Here is a 22,181-nt window from a genome sequence, read left to right on the forward strand (position 1 = left end):
AAAATATATCTAGATGCACAACTGTGTATCTCGTAATATATTGAATAATTCAATTCACTCGGTCGGTTCGGTTCGAGAATCTGATCTTTGAGGTAATCGTCCGTGCTAATTGTGAAGCAACAAGGATGAAGGATATCTGCATATCGAAAGAAATTATGTGGACAAAAGAAATACATATGTTCATATTGATTTGACTCACAGTCAAGAAAAATAACAGATCATTAAAGATGAGAAGTTCTTGGTGCATAACCTTTAAGGTCCCTCTTTTTGAGTAATTGGTAAAGTGAGGAGGAATGTTATAACCAGTTGTATATTCTGTGCAAGATAACTGTGGATTTACACGTTAGACAGGTTGGTGTATTATAGTTGGTCTAGCTTTATCTGTAAGTTTGTCTATAATTGAGTTTTAGAGGATTTTGCCTATGCCAACTACATAAGATTTATTCGATTGACAATTCTATCATGGTAATTTTTGCAGTTGTTGTTGTTGTTTTTGTTGTTGTTGTGTTCCCATCTATTTTTTTTCACTAGTTATAGATGACTATAATTGTTTTGTAATGGTACCAGAAATAACCCTATTCATGTGTTCATAGGAATTCCTATTCTCCCTACTAAGATTTAATAGATTTCAATTGATGTCTCATATTGTTATAATCTGAGGAGTCCCATACTAGGACGAAACGGCCGTCCAGTGCTTCCAGGTTTTTCATGGTGGTCTAGCTTCAATTGACTCATGATTTCATTCTGTGGAATTTCTAAAAGTCTCCACAAATCCCTTCTGATTATAATCTTTATGACAAATACCCGTCTAAAACAGTTTATTAATCGTATCATTTTATACAATTTAACCTTATCATTATTTAGCCTAGATTCTTTTGAATAATAACACAATATGTCTAGTCCTTTTTATGTACATAAAATTTTTATGTACAGAATTTGTTTTCTTTTTACCAATTTGTTCTTATTAGAATAAATTAATAAAATGAATCTAAGTAACTGCTATAAACATTTAGTTCATTTCAAAATTTGAAATCATGAGTCAATTGAAGCTAGACCGCCATGGAAAACCAGTAAGCACTGGACGGCCGTTTCGTCCCGGTATGGGACTCCTCGGCAGTGCGCATCCACGACCCCGCACCTGGCGGGATTCGAACCCAGGACCTACTGGGTTCGCGCGCGAGCACTTAACCATTAGACCACTGAACCGGCATCTAACAGTGTTAATGTCTAGTTCATTGTCGATCTACGTACACACACACACACACACACACACTGGATATATTTTCATCTCAGTATTCCATTTCTATAAACAAATGAATCAAATACTCATTTAAAATGATTTCTAATCATGTCTACAAGTTGTTTGAAGGTACTACAACTATAAACCACTTGGGATAATCATATCAACCAACTATTCCTGATTGCTTTTATTGTGATCAGAATTTTGAATCCAATTATTGAATAGTTATACCATAAGAATATATAGATAATATTAGTCCATTAATAGGTCTCAGACGTTACTCGTAATATAATCTTCACTAGAATATAACAGGTTCCTATTTGGTTGTAGATATTTACAGTGCATTGCCTCAGTCTAATGACTTTTTTAGTTATAATTTAAATATGCTACTTGTATTATTTGAGAATTTAAATAACATACTGTTTTGATTTGTTTGTTTTTGTCTTCTTCAATAAAGTCATCTGTAGATCAACTGCTTGATTGTCTCAGTTGTCATAATTTATTTTTTATACGTTGTATTCGACCGGATTTACCTTCTGGAATCAATTGTTCAACTATCAACTCATTATCCATTATTGATCGTAATTATGTACAAGATCAACTTTTAACTAGTGGCCTTTTAGCTGCATTGGAAGCTTTACGTTCAACATACTATGCAAAGTAATTATTGATTTTTAAAAATTAATTGTTCTTATGTAATGTAATGTGTTGGGAAGTGATTTTTCTTAGTCGTGACAATCTTTCATAGATGGTTTTTAATGAGGTTTATAACATGAGTTTGGTATTATTCCACACTTCGATTAGTCATTAATCTTCTGGAAGAGATTTGGGCAAACCACTCATCAATAGACATATTACAATTGTGTCAATATGTGTTGGTAGGTGTTGATAGAGTTTATCGTGATTGTGGATTTTTAGCTCACTTTTTCAGTGTTATGTTCTCTAAAGTTGGATGGTTTAAATTGTTGAGCTTTGATTTTTGTTCTCGACAACATTATCCGGACTTACTTTAGACGGTCAGAGGTCGATTCAACATGTGTACGAAAACACAAAGGCAATCAAAACGAATTGTCTTCTTCTAAGAAGCGCACTTCTGTCTGAATTAGACATTGATGAATTCATCCAAAACGACAGTTAAAACTCCGCAATCAAACTTTCTGGCACAGAAAACTCAACCTAACTAAAAGAATTATTATATCTTTATTTCACTGATTTACCTACCGGAGTGTGTATGTGAACGTGACTTACATTAGCTATACTTCATCAACAAGATATCACCACTAGTAAATGTTAGCGGGACATAGATTGGATTAAAGCATGCTCAATGCACGACTGCTTTGATACACGCTGATTGGCTAATTCTTGTCCAATCAGCTCTAGCCGATACTTGGAGAACAATCTAGAAATCTCATGTAAAAACTATAAATATACCAACGTTTTTCCTATTGTGCTTCTTACTCTCATCTAACTTTGTTATTTGGAATATAATCTCTTTCCTGTTCAACCGTGTTCTGATTTGAGGACTTGTCGAGTGAATTGGTGTCCGACAATACTAAGCAATAGGAATAGCTGGGTTGTAATAAGAGAGAATTATAACAGTAAATTTATCCAGATAGATAGTAAAAAACGTTGAACTATGTCCACTTGACTTTAGATAACAATGAGTAACTCTGTTATAGATGAAAAGTTTGAACATATCACATTTACGGTTGCTGAAATGAATGAATAGAATACCGATTGATAAACAATATTCAGTAATATCAAGTGACTGTGTGTGACAACTACTCATAAGATCTGATTATTAACTCGAAATCTCCAGAATGAATATAAAACGACAAAACTACTAGCCATAAGAATGGATTTATTATGTAACAAAATAATATGCTTATGAACCAATTGCCAATAAAATAATATAGATGATTAGATTTTATAACTGATTAGAAGAAAACGATTCTGTAATTCCTTTACTCTTCAACGGATTAGGATATAAGTAGTTAGGCTTAATTCTTATTCATCATATCAGCAACTTATCTAGTTTTTGTTGGCTTCTATATACATAATATATCATTTATTAGGATTACACATCTATTTTTTTTGTTAGGTATACATATAAGGAGTTTATTAGTCAATACAGAGTATTTTGGCAATTAAATCCTCATCCACCAGCTAACCAATTAATGGAAACTGAATTCTCTTTATTAAATTCATGGTATCTTAAGTTAATTCAACTAACTCGTTCAACATCTAAACGAACTCAACTTAAATTACGTCGAGAAACAAGTAAGTTGTTGTAGGTATCCATTTTCTGTTTGAGTAATGTTTTTTTTCCAGAGATAATCAATATCTCGGTTAGACAACTTTAACTTAAAATCCTCTGAAAAACCAAGGGGTACTGTATATATTTTTTTGCACTGATGTAAGACTTCACGGCGCTGTGCATCCATAATCCTCTGTGAATCATTGTAAAATTGGAAGTATAAATCATGAGATGCTAACTCATTCTTCTGAAGGTAAAGCACTATCGTTTGAGTCCTGAAAATCATAAATTCAGTTCTAGGTATATATTGTTGAAGATCACTATAACAAAACAAAATTTCTACTCAATACTATGTAGTTTTCAGTGGTATTGTCAACGAATGTTAATCTGTAGAGCGAACTATCTCCAACTTGAACAACCTCTGTAAAACTTTTTTTTTATTAATGTATGGGTCAGAATCATGGTGATTTCATATTAACTTGAGGTAGGTATTCATTACAGATTGACATCAGTAGCTGGAAACCCAAGGAACATTTAACAGTTGCTGTTCTTTGAAGTGATTAGCCTAAGAAGATTCCAACTAACTATGATGTTCGTGTATTGTATTAAGATAATTGGAGTAATGGTTAATTAGTTAAGATTTATTACTGAATTATTTGAATAGTGAAGATAAAACCCTTATCCCCACCATTAACTTTGACTTATTTGAACATTTAATAGGTACTTAAATCATGCAAACTGACTTTGTCAGTTAATCACAATGAACATATAGTGTGACACAGGTAAACGTTGGCCCAAGTTGCCATGTTAAACTAAGATGACTGAATGAAATTAAGAAAATGAACAGAAAATGAATTGATATAGTTTAAGAAGAAATGAGAACGTATGTAGAATCGAATATCCAGAGGAAAATAAAAACTTTATCAGTGAATTGTTGTTTTTCCGCATAAATCAGCTCGAGTCATCTCATTGAAAGACTCTTGGTAATATATTAATAACTACACTATCGTGTAGATAATTACCAATTTAAAATATAAATAAAATACAAACATCCAGAATAGAGTTCCGTTTTTGGGAATTAGAGTAATTCACTTCATACCAACGGTATATAGTCGTTATTAGTAAGTTTGATAATGTTTGAGCACTGCAGAGTAATGTAAGTGATTTCCAGCTACTTGTATCTTTCAATTATGTATGGTGTTTTGTTATTACCTTTTGAACAATCTAATGTGGTTATTGGAGGTAGTCGATAGGAAGCTTTCTTGACTTAGGTTTCATACTAGTTGCCACTCATCATCATGATATGCCTATTATCGTAAGAAAATTGATGTTGTCTGGTAGATTCTATTCCATGTCACCCAGCTTCATCGTTAGAGACGTTAACACTGATCTATTCGAATTAAATGTTCTAGTTTTCAAATTGGAATCAGTTGTTATTCACTTCTTTCCCTACAATCTTTTGTTAATGATAGTTAGTCATTCAGTTAAGTAAAACATCATAGAACTCTGGTGCACATGTATAGGAAGTGGATAATGTAGAAATCAACATTTCAACTTTTATAATCAATGATATTGTTCGTAAATATCAATTCCTGACAATCACATATCAAACTTCACTGTCTGATATCTTGTGATTTAGTGAAATAGATGGTGCTGTTGGTAAGTTTATTGTTATCAGTACAAATCTTTATCGATTATTGTATTAAATGAGCTTGATCATATCAACGAATTGAGTGGATTGTCCAATGTTTTAAACAATTCTACATTCAACTATTCAATTTCAGATTCGAACTTTGTTCCATTTATTCTGATTTGAACGTCTAAATGATATCATTTACTATTACAGAAAGGAGAAAATGTCATCACCATTTGATTATAACAACCTATTGTTTAGAAAAAAACATTGATGAAGAAGACTTAACAATTAAACTCTTCAGGTCATAGAAAGTAGTTTCACCTATGAAATGCATGAATATATGATGAGTTTTTGTTCTGTGAACGACATCATCAGGTAGAAGTCTGAAGTTTGTGCTGATGATGTCGTTCAGAAGAACGATGAAAACTTCACAACCAAACCATCCAGCTCAGAGAACAATACTTCATCAAAATCATCCATCTGAGCTACGAATCTTCATCATCTCAGCATGAATATATACTTAGTTACTTGTTTTGGTATATTGAAGAATAATATAACAATGTTCTTTCTTTTTTTTTCAAAGGTGAATCAACCATTCAACAACAACAACAACAATTTGTTCTTATTATGTTAACACTTGGATTAAATATAATTCCAATTAATTGTTATTATGAAACATCAGTTTTAAATAAAGAGAATTTAGATATTTCTAAACAAATATCTATACAATTTCCAATTATTCATCAATTTGGTCGTACATGTATTCATTTAACAAAAAGTCAATTTCAACATTTAATTACCTTGAAAGAATTCATGTTAAATCGTAATGTAAAAGTGATACAACGTTGTAAGTTACATTTTATATATGTGAATGTGCTCATCCACAATTCCATCTCACAAGATTCGAACACAGGACCTATCGGTCTCACGTGCATCCAATCAACCTCTAGACCACTAAGCCGTCTGGTATAAAACGGTGTTAATGTTTAACTTCAACTGATCCACGAAATTGAGCGACACATCCACCATTGTCTTCAGTGAGTTACTATCTCACAAAAGACCCAGTTGAAGTCCATTGGTCACTGCTTCTCACTAGAACAAAACGGCCGTCCAGTGCTTCCAGGTTTTCTATGGTGGTCTAGCTTCAATTTACTCATGATCTCAACTATTAAAACTATTTTATATTTATTATTATTATTATTATTGTTATTATTATGAATGTTAAATCTTCAGTATGAGATTGTGGAGATTATCAAGTTTCATTGAAACCATAAATCGATCAGTGTTAGATCACCATTGAAATTCTGGAAGAATTAGACAGCCGTTTCGTTCTAGTATAAGACTGCTCAGCGGAAATCAAAGCTGAGACCTGTCTCGTGTGTAAATGCTCCATCTTTAGACCACTGCGCGGGCATCCAACAATGTTAGTGTTTAACTTTATTTAACCCAAGACACTGCACAACCATCTTCGGTGGGTAAATGTTTCACACCCGACACCTGTTAGCTCCATTGGTCATAGCTTCTCACTAGAATTCCGGAAGTTTCCTCTCAGCGCTAATGAACACATGATAAATTGTGGAGTCTATTGAATGTCATTGAAACTATGGACTGATCAATGTTAGATCACCAATGAAAGTTGGTCGCGCATTGTTATGGATTGATTGGGATTAGATATTAACTCCATTGGATGCTAGCTCGGCTGTTTACGGGTAGGCGTTCCGATAGGAGATCGGCTACGCTGTGTTCGATTCCCACATTCGAGGTCGTAGATGCGTATTGTTGAGGAGTCGCATACCAGGGCGAAACGGCCGTCCAATACTTCCAGGTTTTCAATGATTGTCTAACTTGGATTGATTCATGATTTCAATGAAATATTAAATCTTTTGTGCATTCAGTCAGTTAGTCAGTCATAAGGAACATTTGGAGACTGCAGAAAATATATCCTGGAACAAAATGTTACAATTCTCACATCTAACCTCATTCAAATATAAAGTTAACTAAATGAATCGTAAAATAATGACTACATTTGTGCCAGTTCGATTGATTTTGTACGATTTCATTGATATTCTCTAATCATGATTTAAGGTAGTTCATTCGACTATAACTTGTAACCAGGCAATTTATGTACATTCAAATATAGTTAAAATTAACATTTTAGTTACTCAACTTGTAAACCGCTGGTCACCCCATTGTTTAATAATAGTTCACACTCTATTCAGATGTTAGTTAATTGAGATAATGTATGCATATTGAGGATGATTGGATATATGTATCACATATTACAACTGCAATATCCTAATAGTGGTTGATAATTTCATTAACCCATTTACCATCGTGAAATAAGCCATTCCGACTTAAGATGATGTAATAAATTGGTTAATGCTTTGTCTATATAATTAAACTTTAACAATCCATATCTATTATTAAACTTATAACATTAATGATCAATATTCTAATATTATATATTGTTTATAACCGATCACAATTGGGTGAAGTTTCACCATAATTTCTAACTCTCAATATACAATTGGCTTACCATCTGTTGTTACGTAATAACTCTATCTTTTATTCATTCATTTAAACACATAAACATTAGTCCAAGAAGGCACCAAATAGATATGCGCCATATAAATCATTCAGTTTGTGTGAGGGCTGGGATACTACCCGGGTGGCCAGACCGAAGCACGTGGTTTTCTTAGGAGGCCACATCCGGTGCCTTCAACCTAAAGGTCTGATCCACAAGGCAGTGGAGCAACTTTAGGAAATGCAGTCCCATGGTGTCCGGTGACCAACGATTAGTTCATACGCCATTTGTTCCTTCAGGATACTGGAACCATTCGTTAGCTATAAGTACTTGATCGACATTGGTTGTGTATGATGGAAAGGTCAAGTGAATAATGCTGAAATTGGATGTAGGATACCAGGTAAATATGACAAACTAGTTTGTTGAATTTTAAGTCTATCGACCGTGGTATTTGGAGTGTGTTATGTATGCCTAAACATCTATCAGGGTTTACAATGTTGACTGGGATAGGAATAGGTTGGACGTTATGAAATCCAAAATACGTCACACTGTATCATTATCAGAAAATTTACTGATGAGCTGTTTGTGTACAACCCCTGAGCACAAATTCATAGTGTCGTACAGGTAACACACTTTAAGCAGTCAACAGTTCTTAAACGATGATCATACATTGTAGCTGTTAATTCAAGCATATATATTTAATAGTTGATACTATTTTTTTAATTAAAAGTTCAGTTTTTAATAAGAGTTACCTGTGTTATATCAATCTTCATCTAAATTTGAACGAGTAGTTAAGCATCGAATGTTTGGAAAACATTACAAAAGAAATTATATTCGTGAACATATTATCGATCGAAATTAAAAATAATTCAACGTTTCGCTCATCAGTCTGATCTGAATTTTCGCTGAAGAAACTCAGATCAAACTGACGAATAAAACGTTGGGTTATTTTTAATTTCGATCGATGATTTGTTCACGAATATGATTCCTATTTTATGTTATCTATGCTAATCAATCTTTTCTCGATCATATGTTTTCGTCTGTTATTCTTGATTTGTTCAGTTCTTAAAAGATGCCTACGATATAAAGCTGCTGCATGTCGAATTCAACATTGGTGGCGAAAAATACTGAACTATCGTAAGAATATATCTTATCATCAATTACATAGTATAAATCTTGTATCTTCCTTGTCTAATAATGATATTATTAATAACACTACTAATCAACCTGATTATAAATATACTCTCAATTCAAATATATCGACTATTGAAACAACACAATTAAAAGAGGAGAAAACTGTCCAATCTATATTATCATCATCATTATCACGACCGCGATCGTCATCGTCGACATTCATCATAGAATCAGTTGATCATTGGCCAACATATCAACAACATATTCTATCACGTCGATATTTACCAATCAGAAATGATGATGATCATCATCATACAATAATACTTTGCCAATCGAATAATAATAATAATAATAATAATTTAATTAAAAAACAATCCATTTTATTAAATTATTTAATACCATATTCGCATAAAAATCATATTTTGAAATTTTTTGAAACTATAGAACAACCTATTCAAGGTATTTATGATATTTTATTGTAAAAATGATGCAAATCCACTATATATGGTTGTTTTATTTATTTATTATATTTGACCAGTGAAAACGTATCTGTCAAGATGGATATAAATGATCAAAAGTACACAAACTAAGAATGATTCCATTCAAATCAATTGTAGATATGTATGAACTCTCTCTCTTTTATATATATATATATATATATATATATATATATATATATATATATATATATATATATATATATATATTAGCCCCCAAATGCACTGGTACAACTGAGAGTGGGGAGAGTCAGCTCTCCCTCTCGAAATGCTCTCACATGGACACGCGTTTATAGCCTCTGCCAGCGAAGTCCTACTCATTGCCTTCTCGTGGCGAGGGCGTTGTTTACAAAATTGAGAGGACGAAAAGCGAATATTCTGCTCTTTAACCGGGTTGGTGGACATGGAGAGTCCACCTAGGGGAGTTGGAAAACCTTGATTCGAAACCAATGGTACATATGAGCTCCAGGATCCTGCGGGAACAAATGGCTTATGAACTAATCGTTGGTCACCGACTACCATGGGACTGCATCTCCTTACTTTGCTTCACTGCCTTGTGGATCAGACCTTTAGGTCGAAGGCTCCGGGTGTGGCCGTCTAAAAGTGCCACCTGTTCCGGTTTGCGCCCTTGGGCAGTATCACAACCCTCACATATATCAAATGAGATTTAGGAGTCAAAATACTCCTTTGTCTGACTTGAGATCCGTGAAAGTGGTGGGCAACGTCATTTCGCTGCGTTAAAAAACCTCCAAAGTAGGTCAGATATTGTGATCCTCAGACCTGACAAAGGTTCTGGGGTGGTCGTTATCAATAAATGTGAATATAAAGACAAAATGTTGTCTATACTGGGTGATCAAAGTAAATTCTTACAGGACGTTTCTTCTAATATTAATGTTAGAAAATTGGAATCCAGAGTGAAGTCCAATCTATTAAAGCTTCTTAAAATGAACGTCATAAACAACGAGGAGTTTAAGATACTAAAACCGTCGGGTTCAGTTCTCCCGAATTTATATGGATTACCTAAAATTCATAAACCTAATATTCCATTACGACCAATTTTGTCTATGCGTGGTTCTCCCACACACGAGCTAGCTAAATGGTTAGTAAAACTGTTAAACCCAATTCGTACTAATCTATGTAAGTTCTCTTTAAAAGATACATTTGAACTAATTGACTTTCTTGGTGACATTAATATTAAAGATAAATCTTTGCATTCATTTGATGTAAACTCCCTCTTCACGAATGTACCATTAACAAAGACGGTGGATTTCCTTTGTGACTATATTTCAAAAAACTTTCCTCTTTTTCCTATTCCGTTACCATTTTTGAAAGAATTACTTTTATTATGTACAGCTAATGTTCAATTTACGTTTGATGGTGAATATTTTCGACAAGTTGATGGTGTAGCTATGGGTAGCCCTTTAGGGCCTCTCTTAGCTGAGGTATTCATGTCATATGTGGAAAATATGACGAGCGACCTCATTGGTGAGACAACTCTATATAGAAGATATATGGATGATATTCTAATTATATGTGACAAGGATTTTGATGTTTACCGATTACTGGATAAACTCAATGGTGTTCAGAACGATATTGTGATGACACATGAATCAGAAAGTAATGGCCAACTAGCCTTTCTAGACATACTCTTAAGTCGAAGGGATGATGGCACTATTAGACGGTCCGTGTACAGGAAACCAACTTGGACGGGACAATACTTAAATTTCCATAGTTTTTGTCCATTGCAATACAAGAGAGGTCTAGTTAAGTGCCTCTTTAAGAGGACTCGAAGAATATGTACCTCTGATATGGTGGAAAACGATGAAAAGTTACTGACTGACACTTTAATAGCAAATGGTTATCCACTCAAGTTTATTAATAGGTGCAAAAGTCAGTTAATGCCAAGACCTCTAATTTATTCAGTGCCAAAGAAAAAGGTCTATATCAATCTACCATATAGAGGCGAATCAAACAGTATAGTTTTAAGGCAGAGATTGAAAGCAGCCATCGAGAATACGTATTGTGCTGCTCAGTTGGTAGTGATTGAAAAGTCTAAGGCCATGATTCCTAATAGACCCAAACAATGCACTAATGATTACGTCACATCCCATTGTATTTACCAATTTACATGTTTGTGTGGACACACATACATAGGGAGGAGTAATCGAACAATGCAATCAAGGGTCAATGAACATGTGCCCAGATGGCTTCAAAATCAGTGTGTGTCAAATGATCCGATTAATGTAGGAGGTAGAAAACCAAGTTCATCGATAGCAAAACACATAATTGAGACGGGGCATAAAATTAACATTAATACAGCATTTAGAACGTTGTATAGAAATTGTCATGGCCAAATTATTAAGTCTATTGAAGTCTTGGCTATTCGTAAATTTAAACCTCCCTTATGTGTACAAAAACAATTTGTCGTAACCTTGAATTTACCTTGGTAATCTTTAAGTCATTCTATGGCCTAGGATAACGCGACAAATTCTTATTCTTTCTCCCCCCTTAGTTATTTAATTGTACTTTTATTTGTTTGACCTTTATTAATTGACCTTTATTAATTTTCATATTAAAATGCCTTGACAAGTATATGTGTGACCAGATTGTTCGAAATGTATAGCGCAAATACATCACATTTTTCAGATCAACTCCGTCTTCTTATTGTTCTATCGAAATAAAGGAGGAATGAAATGAGGGGAAAATTTTCTTTTCAATTAGTTTTTTCATCATGGCTCTACACTAATATGTATATGATTTACACTAATGAAATCAGTCAGTTAGTCAGTAACAACGTAGAACTTCGTACTTACATACGTACATCAGTTCGAGTTGTCACACCGAATTAGCACAGAGATCCAGTTGTCGATTCGAATCCCGTAGTGGTAGAGGTAGTAAGAGTATAAGCAGTAATCGGAGACATTAGGGTTTGAAGATGTTATTCAAGGAGTATAATCTAGTGAAATAAGTTTAGAAAGAAAAAAAATAAGGGATATGAAAAATTCAGAAGATTAGAATTTGGGAGAACACAAGGAGTGGATGCACCTGCACCATTGAAAACGATTTTGAGCTATGTCTCTAACCATCGGTTACTATCATCTCGCGGTCCTCAACCAGGTAGTCTACACCTACCAACATGACTCAGTCCAATTGTCGGTGACTTCATGAAATAATACTCATCGAGTAGATACGTTACGTAATAATTACATAATGACAAATCGATTATAAATTAACATTGAATAATTGGATAAAAGAGGATTAATAATAATCAAAGTTCGTCATCGTATAACAGAGCACCATCCATCGTGATTGAGCAAAGGACAGGTAAGAGTGATTAAGAGTTCTATTCTCGCTGACTTGGCGGATACAGGTCATCATGTTGAACTGAATAAAGCTTTTAAGGTTATCTACTATATTCCATCAAATTCGCCACATGGTTTATGAGTGTGTCTTTTTTATATTGCTGAAGCCATTGCAATCCATGTTCAAAAACCTAACCTTCGCATCCAGACGAAGTTTATACAACCGTTCTCGATACCTTGACCATCGGTATAGGGGCGTTTGTAACAGAACATTGATAAACTATTTCCATATTTCTTACATTTTTGTATTTTATTTATTCTCAACATTCGTCTCTTGACTCTTACATAACTACTATTCTACTAATATTCTGCTCCTCTTTTTCATATATTATGCGACGTAGCAACTTCTTGATTATCGAATAATTACTTTGGTTATTATTAATGCTCTTTCTTCTAATTACTCAATGTTAATTTATAATCGATATTTCATTATGTCATTATTACGTAACGTATCCACTCGATGAGTATTATTTCATTATTGTAAATCATACTTGTATATTAGTGTGGAACCATAATGAAAAACTAATTGAAAAGAAATTGCAAATACGTTTGGAGTGATGATGATGTCTTTGGTTGTAACATCGTTATTCACAAACGTCCTACTCATAGAGACTGTAGAATATATGGGTGAACAACTGGTCAAAAATGGAATTGAAACTACACTTCCAATTAATGTCATGAAAGGGTTATTACTCAAATGCATCGTGAATGTGAATTTCGAGTTCAACGGAGAAATATATAGACAAACAGATGGTATGGCAATGGATTCACCAGTGGGTTCTATACTAGCTGATATTTTTCTAGCCAAACAAGAAAATGGTCCGCTAAATAAGATTATTCAAAAATTTGCATTTTCCTGTCGATATATCGACGATACATTCATCCTCTGTAAAGGTAATACATCACAACAAGAGGTTCTTAAGTGGGTTAATGAAGTGAATTCAGCCACTCAGTTTACATCTGAAGAAGAGGGTGATGGTCGAATAGCCTTTTTGGACGTTCTCTCAACTAAGCGAGCGGATGGATCGTTAAAAAGGAACTTAAACAGAAAAAGTACCTGGACTGGGCAGTATACGCATTTCCTTAGCTTTGTACCTCTACAGTACAAACGAAGCTTGATCAAAAGCCTTAGTTACCGAATACGCACTATATGTTCTGCGGATATAGTTGAAGGTGAGCCTAACACCTTGCATAATCTTAAGGAAAACGGTTGCCCTAGAAAGTTTATAATTAAATATATGATCATGAAGATGAAAATAGGCGAAATACAAACTGTGAAGAAGAAATCCCTGTTCATGAACCTACAATTCAGAGGGGATGCGGCTAGTGGAATATTAACTTAGAGATTACACAGGACAATGCAAAAATCTTTTAACACCGGAGAGCTGCGATCAGTGTTTTCTACGCACCCAATGGTGATACCTAGGCTAAATGATGAATTACCACCTCATTTTGTATTTATTAGTTCAGTTGCTCCTGTGGAGGAAGTCATATTGGTTGAAGTTCTAGGAATTTACATTTTCGTGCTTGTGAACGCCTCCCAGCATGGCTAAACAAAGGTTTGATGAAAAAAGTGAACAGCTCGATGTTGGCCCATTTAGTATAAACTGGTCATACTGCCAATATAAACAATCTTAAATTCACATACTTTAAATGATGTACTTTGCCCTTAACCTGGCCATTTTTCGGACTAACTATTTGGATATATGATTGTAGGACTTGAAGAGAATTTATCGAAAAGAATATTCTTCGTTCAAATATTAGTCATTGAATATGATGGGGATCTTTAGACGATTGTGAAATATAGTTCAATTATTGAATACTCAAATGATTATGAGTTACAGGTTCTGTCGTGTCTTGGTACCGCATGACGAATGTTACATACGAAGTCACTAATCAGAATTCTAATTTTAATTTTCCTCTACTTTGGATCTATCATCTCTTCTGTAGCCTACTCTACTCGACTTGACTTATCATACGTTTAATTAGCACCATTGAACTTGAGCTAACACAGCTGAGTTCCTGTTGGTCCATTACTCTTAAACTTTACCTTAAGTTCAAAGTCAGCAACCAGCTATTACTATGTACTATGCATTTCATACAGATGTAGTTTATATACAAATATCCTGAACTGGATTATACCAAAAAATGGAAAATAACTTATACTTGAACGAGTCAAAAGTAGCTGTGAATAGGGCTAGCTGTAAGTGATAGACTGGGGATAAATTAGGGGAAGAAAGTAGCATAATAATAGTTAATAGGTTAAACAAAAGCCTATGATAAATGAAATACATAGATACAGTAGTTTAGTTACTCAGTAATTATATAACAAAAATATAATTAGTTAATAATTTGGAAACCAGTCCCAACTTTTACGATATTTGTTGCATTAAAACAGGTTCAGTACAACTAAGATGAAATTCAAATGAGCAATCAATATAGCGCCGATTATAGAAGGAAGAAAAGGAGATCTTTTACTTTATCATGAAAAATAAACCTTATTACACCGCACCCTCATATTACCTACTTACATCTGTTACCCCTTGTGGAGTACCATAAGTCACCCATCAGGATTTTCCATCGAATTCTGTCCCGGGCAGTCCTTTCCAGTTGTTATTCATTTTTGTCTGCTTCCAATTGCAAAGGAAGTCCGGCTGCTGTTACAGAAGCTTGGTCCTAACGAGGATTCAAAGTATAAAAACCATAATCTGCCTAAACATCCACGAGAAGTTAACTTAGATGAGGCTGTTAACATCCTAAATAAAATGTTTTGTGGACAGGCGTCCATATTCCATATCCGGCATAACTGTCTACAGCTGACTAAATAAGCTGATGAAGGCTACACTACGTACGCTGGAAGAGTAAATTTACAAGCAGAACGATTTAAATTAAATGTTTTAACCAGTGATCAAATTAAATGCTTATTATTCATTTCTGATCTGCACTTTCCTGTTGATGCTGACTTTCGCATGAAGTTGTTATCCTGTATGGAACATGATGATGAAATGACGTTACAGACTGTTACCGCTGAATGCCAACGATTAATAAACTTAAAACAGGATACAGCTATGTTGGAAACCAAAAATGTGGTACCATCTAATCATTCTGTTCATACTGTCAAGACAGTTCCAAGACGAAATAGTACCAAAAAGTTGTAGATATCACTCGAAAATTCCTAAATCTTCGACTAAATGTTGGTGCTGTGGTGAGTGGCACTTCTCAAAAGTTTGCCGGTTTAGAGATCATAGATGTACTATATGCAAGAAAGTCGGTCATAAAGAAACAGTCTACCGAACTAGAAAAAGCTTGAGATCAAAGCCAACGAAGCGTCCTCACCAGTATTAAAACAAGTATATGAACAGTATATATGCTACATTGGCTCTAAGCATAGCAGATAAAAATGGTATGTGGAATTAATTGTAAATGGTGTTCATATTCAATTGCAATTGGATACAGCATCAGATATCACATTGATCTCTAAACGAACATGGAATTCAAGTATTACCAACTGAGCATACAGCACGGAAGTCATCCGGAGATACATTGAACCTTGTTGAAATGATAAAGTGCTCTATTGAATTCTTGGGTAACTACTTTACAGGGAATTGTTATTTAACGAACAGGCATGATTTAGACCTTATTGATATAGATTGGATAGATAAACTAAATCTATGGGATGTACCATTGAGTGAAATATGTACGATGAAAAGCGCAAATAGTCCAGGAACGGCCATTTCAGAAACATGCCCTGTGTAGGGTTAAAATCCCTTTATACCTAAAGCAAAATGTAATATTGGCAAAATTTCCGGCTCACAACAAGACAATATCTTGCTAAATGCGCATGAAATTGTGACAATACCAGATGATCAAGAAACAAAAGATCATGTAAATGAAGCCCCGAGTCCAGAATTAAATGAAGCACTGCTGGCCCTGTCTAACTCTGAAAATAAAGTTCATCTAGAACAAAATTATGGTTGGTGTGATATTAATCAAAAAATCTGTATGGACTCATATCCAGAAAATAACTAGTGCAATACGATGAATACAGATGTACCAAGTGATACTCAAAATCATTGGGAGACAGAAAATTATAGTGAACCAACTTGTCCGAATTCTCATGACAATATACCAGATATGGGTTCTCATAATAATGCACATGATTTTGATGAAATTTCTTATAAAAATGAGAAAGATATGTCGTCTGAAACAAGTTATGATCAAAAATCTAATTCAATTTTGTTAGATATTGATTGTCCTAGCAACCTGTTATCCATTAATGAGATTCGTAATGAAATTTGAAGAAAATGTTGCAGAAGAACCAAATCCTAATTACTTCAAATCAAATAACCATTTAGCCATCTCTACTGGATTCTCCATTCAATATGAGAAATAAATAAAGTCATATTAATTCCAAGTTGGAGATATGAGGATCCGATATTATTTTGTAGAGGAGGAGAATGTTGGAGAATTTAAAGTTACACATATTTGTTTAAAAATCAGAATCTAAACTTTGGATCTTCAAAAAACGGGGGGAGGTGTTATATCCTAGTGAAGATTACATTACGAGTAACATCTGAGACCTATTAATGGACTAATATTATTTATATATTCTCATGGTATAAATATTCAGTAACTAGATTATGTATATCTATATTCCCCTTGTTATAAGCTTTATTTTGATCCATATATTATTATTGTACGATTTACGGCTCTTAATCTATGTTCAGTTTATTGACTACTGCGCCTCCCACATTCACAGTCACTTTTTGACTTTATTGTGTATGCATTTTATTTCATATTTTATGGTGCGTTGCGGTCTGTTTGTTTGGTATATAAACTCAGTATGTCTGAAATAAATTATTTGCATAGTGGAGGCTGTTGTTGGCATTCTGGGCTCAGCTGGATGGGTTAGGCGAGCAAAGGATCAATAAGGACGCTAGGCTAATCAGATCGGTCGGAAATCATTGGTTTAGTACAGTATAAGAGCGAATAGGTCATATTTTGATTGGCATATAGATTAAGCGATAACTAGCGGGTCATAAAGTCACAACACTTCCACCTTACGGATTAGCAGCTTACTTATTGTTTTGAAAATTAGCTCCTCTTTGTCAGGTTCCGAAGGTTATATTTAATGATTCACTTTGTTTTCAAGATGGTCAGGGGACTTTTTTCAGCGATACTTAATGGCAAGTTTAATAACCGAGTTACATTTTTACGATAAAAAACTACTGAATGATACTATTTTAGTAGTTGAATTCATGAGTCGATCTAAGCTAGATCATCATTGAAAACCTAGAAGCATTGAATTGCAGTTTTGTCCTAGTATGAAACGCGAGCCTAGAACCGTTGGTCTCGTGCGCGAACACTTAGCCTTTAAACCACTGAACCAGCATCTAACGGTGTTCCATACTAGGACAAAACGGTCGTTCATTACTTCTAGGTTTTCAATGGTTGTCTAGCTTAGATTGATTCGTAAATTCAACAATTAAAATTACTACAATTTCTGCTTGCATAGACCACGTTTCACATCCATAGAATGTTTCAGGGCGGATTACTGAATAGTATACTCACAGCTTAGTTAATGTATTTCATATTTAGGTGTGGCTGTGTATTTTCTTACATAAACTGATTATTTACATATTAACATTAGTCAATAATTTTATGGACATTATACCATTTTTATTCCTTCTTCATAGTATTCATATTTTGCCTGGAATATTCAGTTGAAGTAATCGATCACTTCAAATTTATAGAACACAAATGTATCACTAGTAGTACATGTAAACCTTTTACTTTGTCTTCAACCTAAAAGTCTAAGGCGGAGTCAATGCTGTACGAATTATCCCTTCCTTGATATTTTTTTATTGTCACTCGTACTACTTATTATTGCAAAGTAGTTTGATTTTTAAAACTATTTTTATGGTATGTATACTCGTTTTCCATAACGATCAATTATATTATCCGCGGATATTTATTTCGATGTTTTGATCCATTCTTCTATTTGTAATATTATCTCTACTCCCTTGTTTCGTCTTCATCTGTACCAACCGCCCAGGCAAGTGATTTGGTTTTTAAAATAGTTCACACGCTGAAGTTTTGTTCACATCCGCTTTTTTTAGGGCTTGGACACCTCAGCGTTCGAATTCAGAAAAAAACTTATTGTTTATTGAAGAAGAACACTAAAAAATTAGATAGGAAAATTTCTTTTTGATAATATAACTTAACAACGTTTTAGATTCATGTTTATTGTTATTTAGTACATATACATGGTAGTTTATTGAGAAATAGAAGCAGATCGAATTACAACTTACTTTCACCTGTTATTCCTCGTACTACTTATTATTGCAAAGTAGTTTGATTTTTAAAACTATTTTTATGGTATGTATACTCGTTTTCCATAACGATCAATTATATTATCCGCGGATATTTATTTCGATGTTTTGATCCATTCTTCTATTTGTAATATTATCTCTACTCCCTTGTTTCGTCTTCATCTGTACCAACCGCCCAGGCAAGTGATTTGGTTTTTAAAATAGTTCACACGCTGAAGTTTTGTTCACATCCGCTTTTTTTAGGGCTTGGACACCTCAGCGTTCGAATTCAGAAAAAAACTTATTGTTTATTGAAGAAGAACACTAAAAAATTAGATAGGAAAATTTCTTTTTGATAATATAACTTAACAACGTTTTAGATTCATGTTTATTGTTATTTAGTACATATACATGGTAGTTTATTGAGAAATAGAAGCAGATCGAATTACAACTTACTTTCACCTGTTATTCCTCGAGAAAGAGCAAAGACCATCCACCGGGATTCACCAACCAACTCTGTCCTGGGCAATCACTTCCAGTTGTTTTTTATGTGTTATTCACTATATTCATGTCCGGCCGATTCCCGATGTTATGTGTTCTTCGGCCTTCGTGATGCAGTTTGATGATTTCCGAAATGTATATCCTATCTGCCTCCAACCTCTTTTCTCAATTTCCTCTCCATGTGGAAGTTGGCTTGTGTTCTCTTATAGTAGATTATTGTTGATGGTATCCGTGTGTATCTTGGTATCTTGTGTAGAAAACTGTTTACAAATACTTGTACATTTTTGTTGATAGTTGTAGTATTTCTCAACATTTCAGTTCTGTACAGTAGAACTAACTGTCTTGACGTTCGTATTGAAGATTCTGTCTTTGACGTTGGCTAACAGACAGTTGTTTTGAGTTCCATATGTTCTTCAATTGTAGGGATGCTGCCATTACTTTGCCAACTGTTGCTTTTATGTCTGCATCATATTCTCCATGTTTACCTACGATGCTGTTCAGCTACGTGGGAGTTTCCACCTTTTCCAGAGTTTCTCCACCAGGTGTGATTGATATATAGCAAGGAATTACATTAAGTTTATTGTGCAACAATAATCCGTAATGCTGTGATTTGGTCTGTGCACGACCGATCCTTACGAAAGCCAGCCTGTTCATCCTGAAGTTGGGTTTCTACTGAATCCTTCATTTGGTTCAGGAGCAGTCTGTTGTAAACGTTTCCTGGTACTGACGATAGTCTGATGCCTCTAAAGATCTCACACTTGATGAGGCCTCCTTCCGTTGATATCTTGACGAGGTATCCTTCTTTCCAGTCTGTTAGTACTCATCCCTCCCAAATCTTCCTGAACAGGATATGAAACATATTTGGGGTTACCTCTATGTTTGAATTCAGTGCTTCAGCTGGTATTTTATTGGGCCCTACTGCTTTCCCACTCTCGATTTGTTTGACGGTCATGCTGACTTCTTCGATCGTTGGTTGAGTGATATCTATAGGGAGATCGGTGTGTACTGCTTCGATATCCGATGAATTTAGTGGAGCTGGCCTATTTCATAGTTCCTCAAAGTGTTCTATTCACCTGTTCCGCATTTCCTGAATCTAAATGGTTATCTCTTCTTTGTCGTTGGCTGGTATCTCTAGTTTGTTATATTTGTCTGCTCGTTTCTTTTTTATGTCATATAGTTGTCTCATATTTCCTTCTCGTGCAGCTTTTTCATCTATCCTTGTTAGGTCTTTTATGTATCTTTACTTGTCAGCTCTAGTGCTCCTCTTCATTTGCTTGTTTACTTCTGTGTATTTGGTCTTTGCTTTGGCTTTCTCTGGACCACAAGGTGTTTGAAAACTTAATTATTCAAAAAACTAATGGGTTAATAAGAAAATAGTAATATGGAAATAGTGTCCAGATGAAAAGTAACTGTCTACTTGACAAAGTTGGTCATGACAACAACCTGATATTTGTAGGATATTAGAAGTGGGTTAGAGCCATAGTAGACTGTTCATTAAAACCTATCACTTTTGTCCACAAAGTTTAAAACCAACGAATTAGTAGAACGTCTACCCATATAACTCATTTGATAGATTAGGATCATTTTAAAGATATTCAACATTCATTTACAGTTCCACTTGACAATCGGCAACCATCTTTTTAAAACTTCCTGATAATATTTTCTTTTGAAGATAAATGCTTACTTACGCCTGTTACCCACAATGGAGCATAGGCTGCCAATTAACATTCTCCAACACACTGTCCTGGACCTTCCTTTCTAGTTCTATCCAATTGTTGGTCATTCTTCTCATATCTGTATGTCTCCATTTCTCAGCGTAATGTGTTCTTTGGTCTTCCTCTTCTCCTTTGGCCTTGAAGATTTTAAGTGAGGCCTAACCTTGTGACACAGTTGGATGCTTTCCTCAATGTGTGACCCATCTACTTCCTTATTTCTTCCTCCATTGGAATCTGGTTTGTTCTCTCCCACAGTAGGTTGTTGAAGATAAATGGGGGATAGTAAAATTGTGAAAATGATGAATAAGTCATTTCTTATTAAAATTGTTTATTTTTTGTAAAGGTTAGGACTGAATTCAATTTCTCAGTGGTATCTTAGCAACTAACTGTTTATTGTTTTTCTCTAAAGTTGATAAATTCAGTAAATAGTATTAAAACGAGACAAATAATGTTAGACTACCACTGAAAACCTGGAAGCACTGGATATGTGTTTCGTCCTAGAATGGAACGTCTCAGCAGTGCTCATCCATGATCCCACACTCCGCAGTCGAACTCAGGATCTTCGGTCTCGCAAGAACGCTTAATTTATAAGTCACTGATCCAGTGTCCAATGTGTTAATGTCTTGATTACAGTTAGAAATTGTCACAGACTCTCTATGAGATATGTAGTTTCTGGGATAGATCAATGGTGGGATTGTGGATGAGCATTCTTGGTGAGTGTAAGGCAGAGTTTTCCACCCGAAATCTTGACTGTTGTCATCCTTGTGTTACGTATACTTTATATTGAATGATAGTAAGTCGTCTTATATTCTGCTTATAAATTAATGAATTAATTAAAAGAAACACTTTTATATTACTATTTTAAGTGCTGTAAACTATGAACAGTTACAATGAAGAATATTTCCAATTCTGTACATAAAATTTTTCAGTAATTTGATCTGTAAAAGAAAATTTTGCATCATCGACATCCCATTATCAAGTTAGTTGTGATTATTCAGTAACTT

The 22,181-nt window shown here is 34.3% G+C and overlaps 1 protein-coding gene across 2 annotated transcripts in view; it reads left to right on the plus strand.

The window, feature by feature from the left end:
* Positions 1-18,066, plus strand: part of MS3_00006012 (uncharacterized protein) — a 43,744-nt gene extending 25,678 nt beyond the window's left edge. Inside the window, exons 15-19 of one of the 2 annotated variants that reach the window (XM_051214102.1) lie at positions 1,698-1,900; positions 3,342-3,520; positions 5,717-5,980; positions 8,720-9,250; positions 15,049-18,066. In XM_051214102.1, coding sequence (XP_051067230.1) covers positions 1,698-1,900; positions 3,342-3,520; positions 5,717-5,980; positions 8,720-9,250; positions 15,049-15,068 — 1,197 coding nt within the window. In that variant the 3' untranslated portion in view covers positions 15,069-18,066. Of the gene's footprint in view, positions 1-1,697; positions 1,901-3,341; positions 3,521-5,716; positions 5,981-8,719; positions 9,425-15,048 lie in introns of those variants that run through there. The other variant, XM_051214101.1, reaches the window with a different exon arrangement.
* The last annotated feature ends 4,115 nt before the right edge of the window (positions 18,067-22,181 follow it).

This window comes from Schistosoma haematobium, chromosome 2 (genome assembly GCF_000699445.3).
Source record: "Schistosoma haematobium chromosome 2, whole genome shotgun sequence".
In the NCBI taxonomy this organism is placed as follows: domain Eukaryota; kingdom Metazoa; phylum Platyhelminthes; class Trematoda; order Strigeidida; family Schistosomatidae; genus Schistosoma; species Schistosoma haematobium.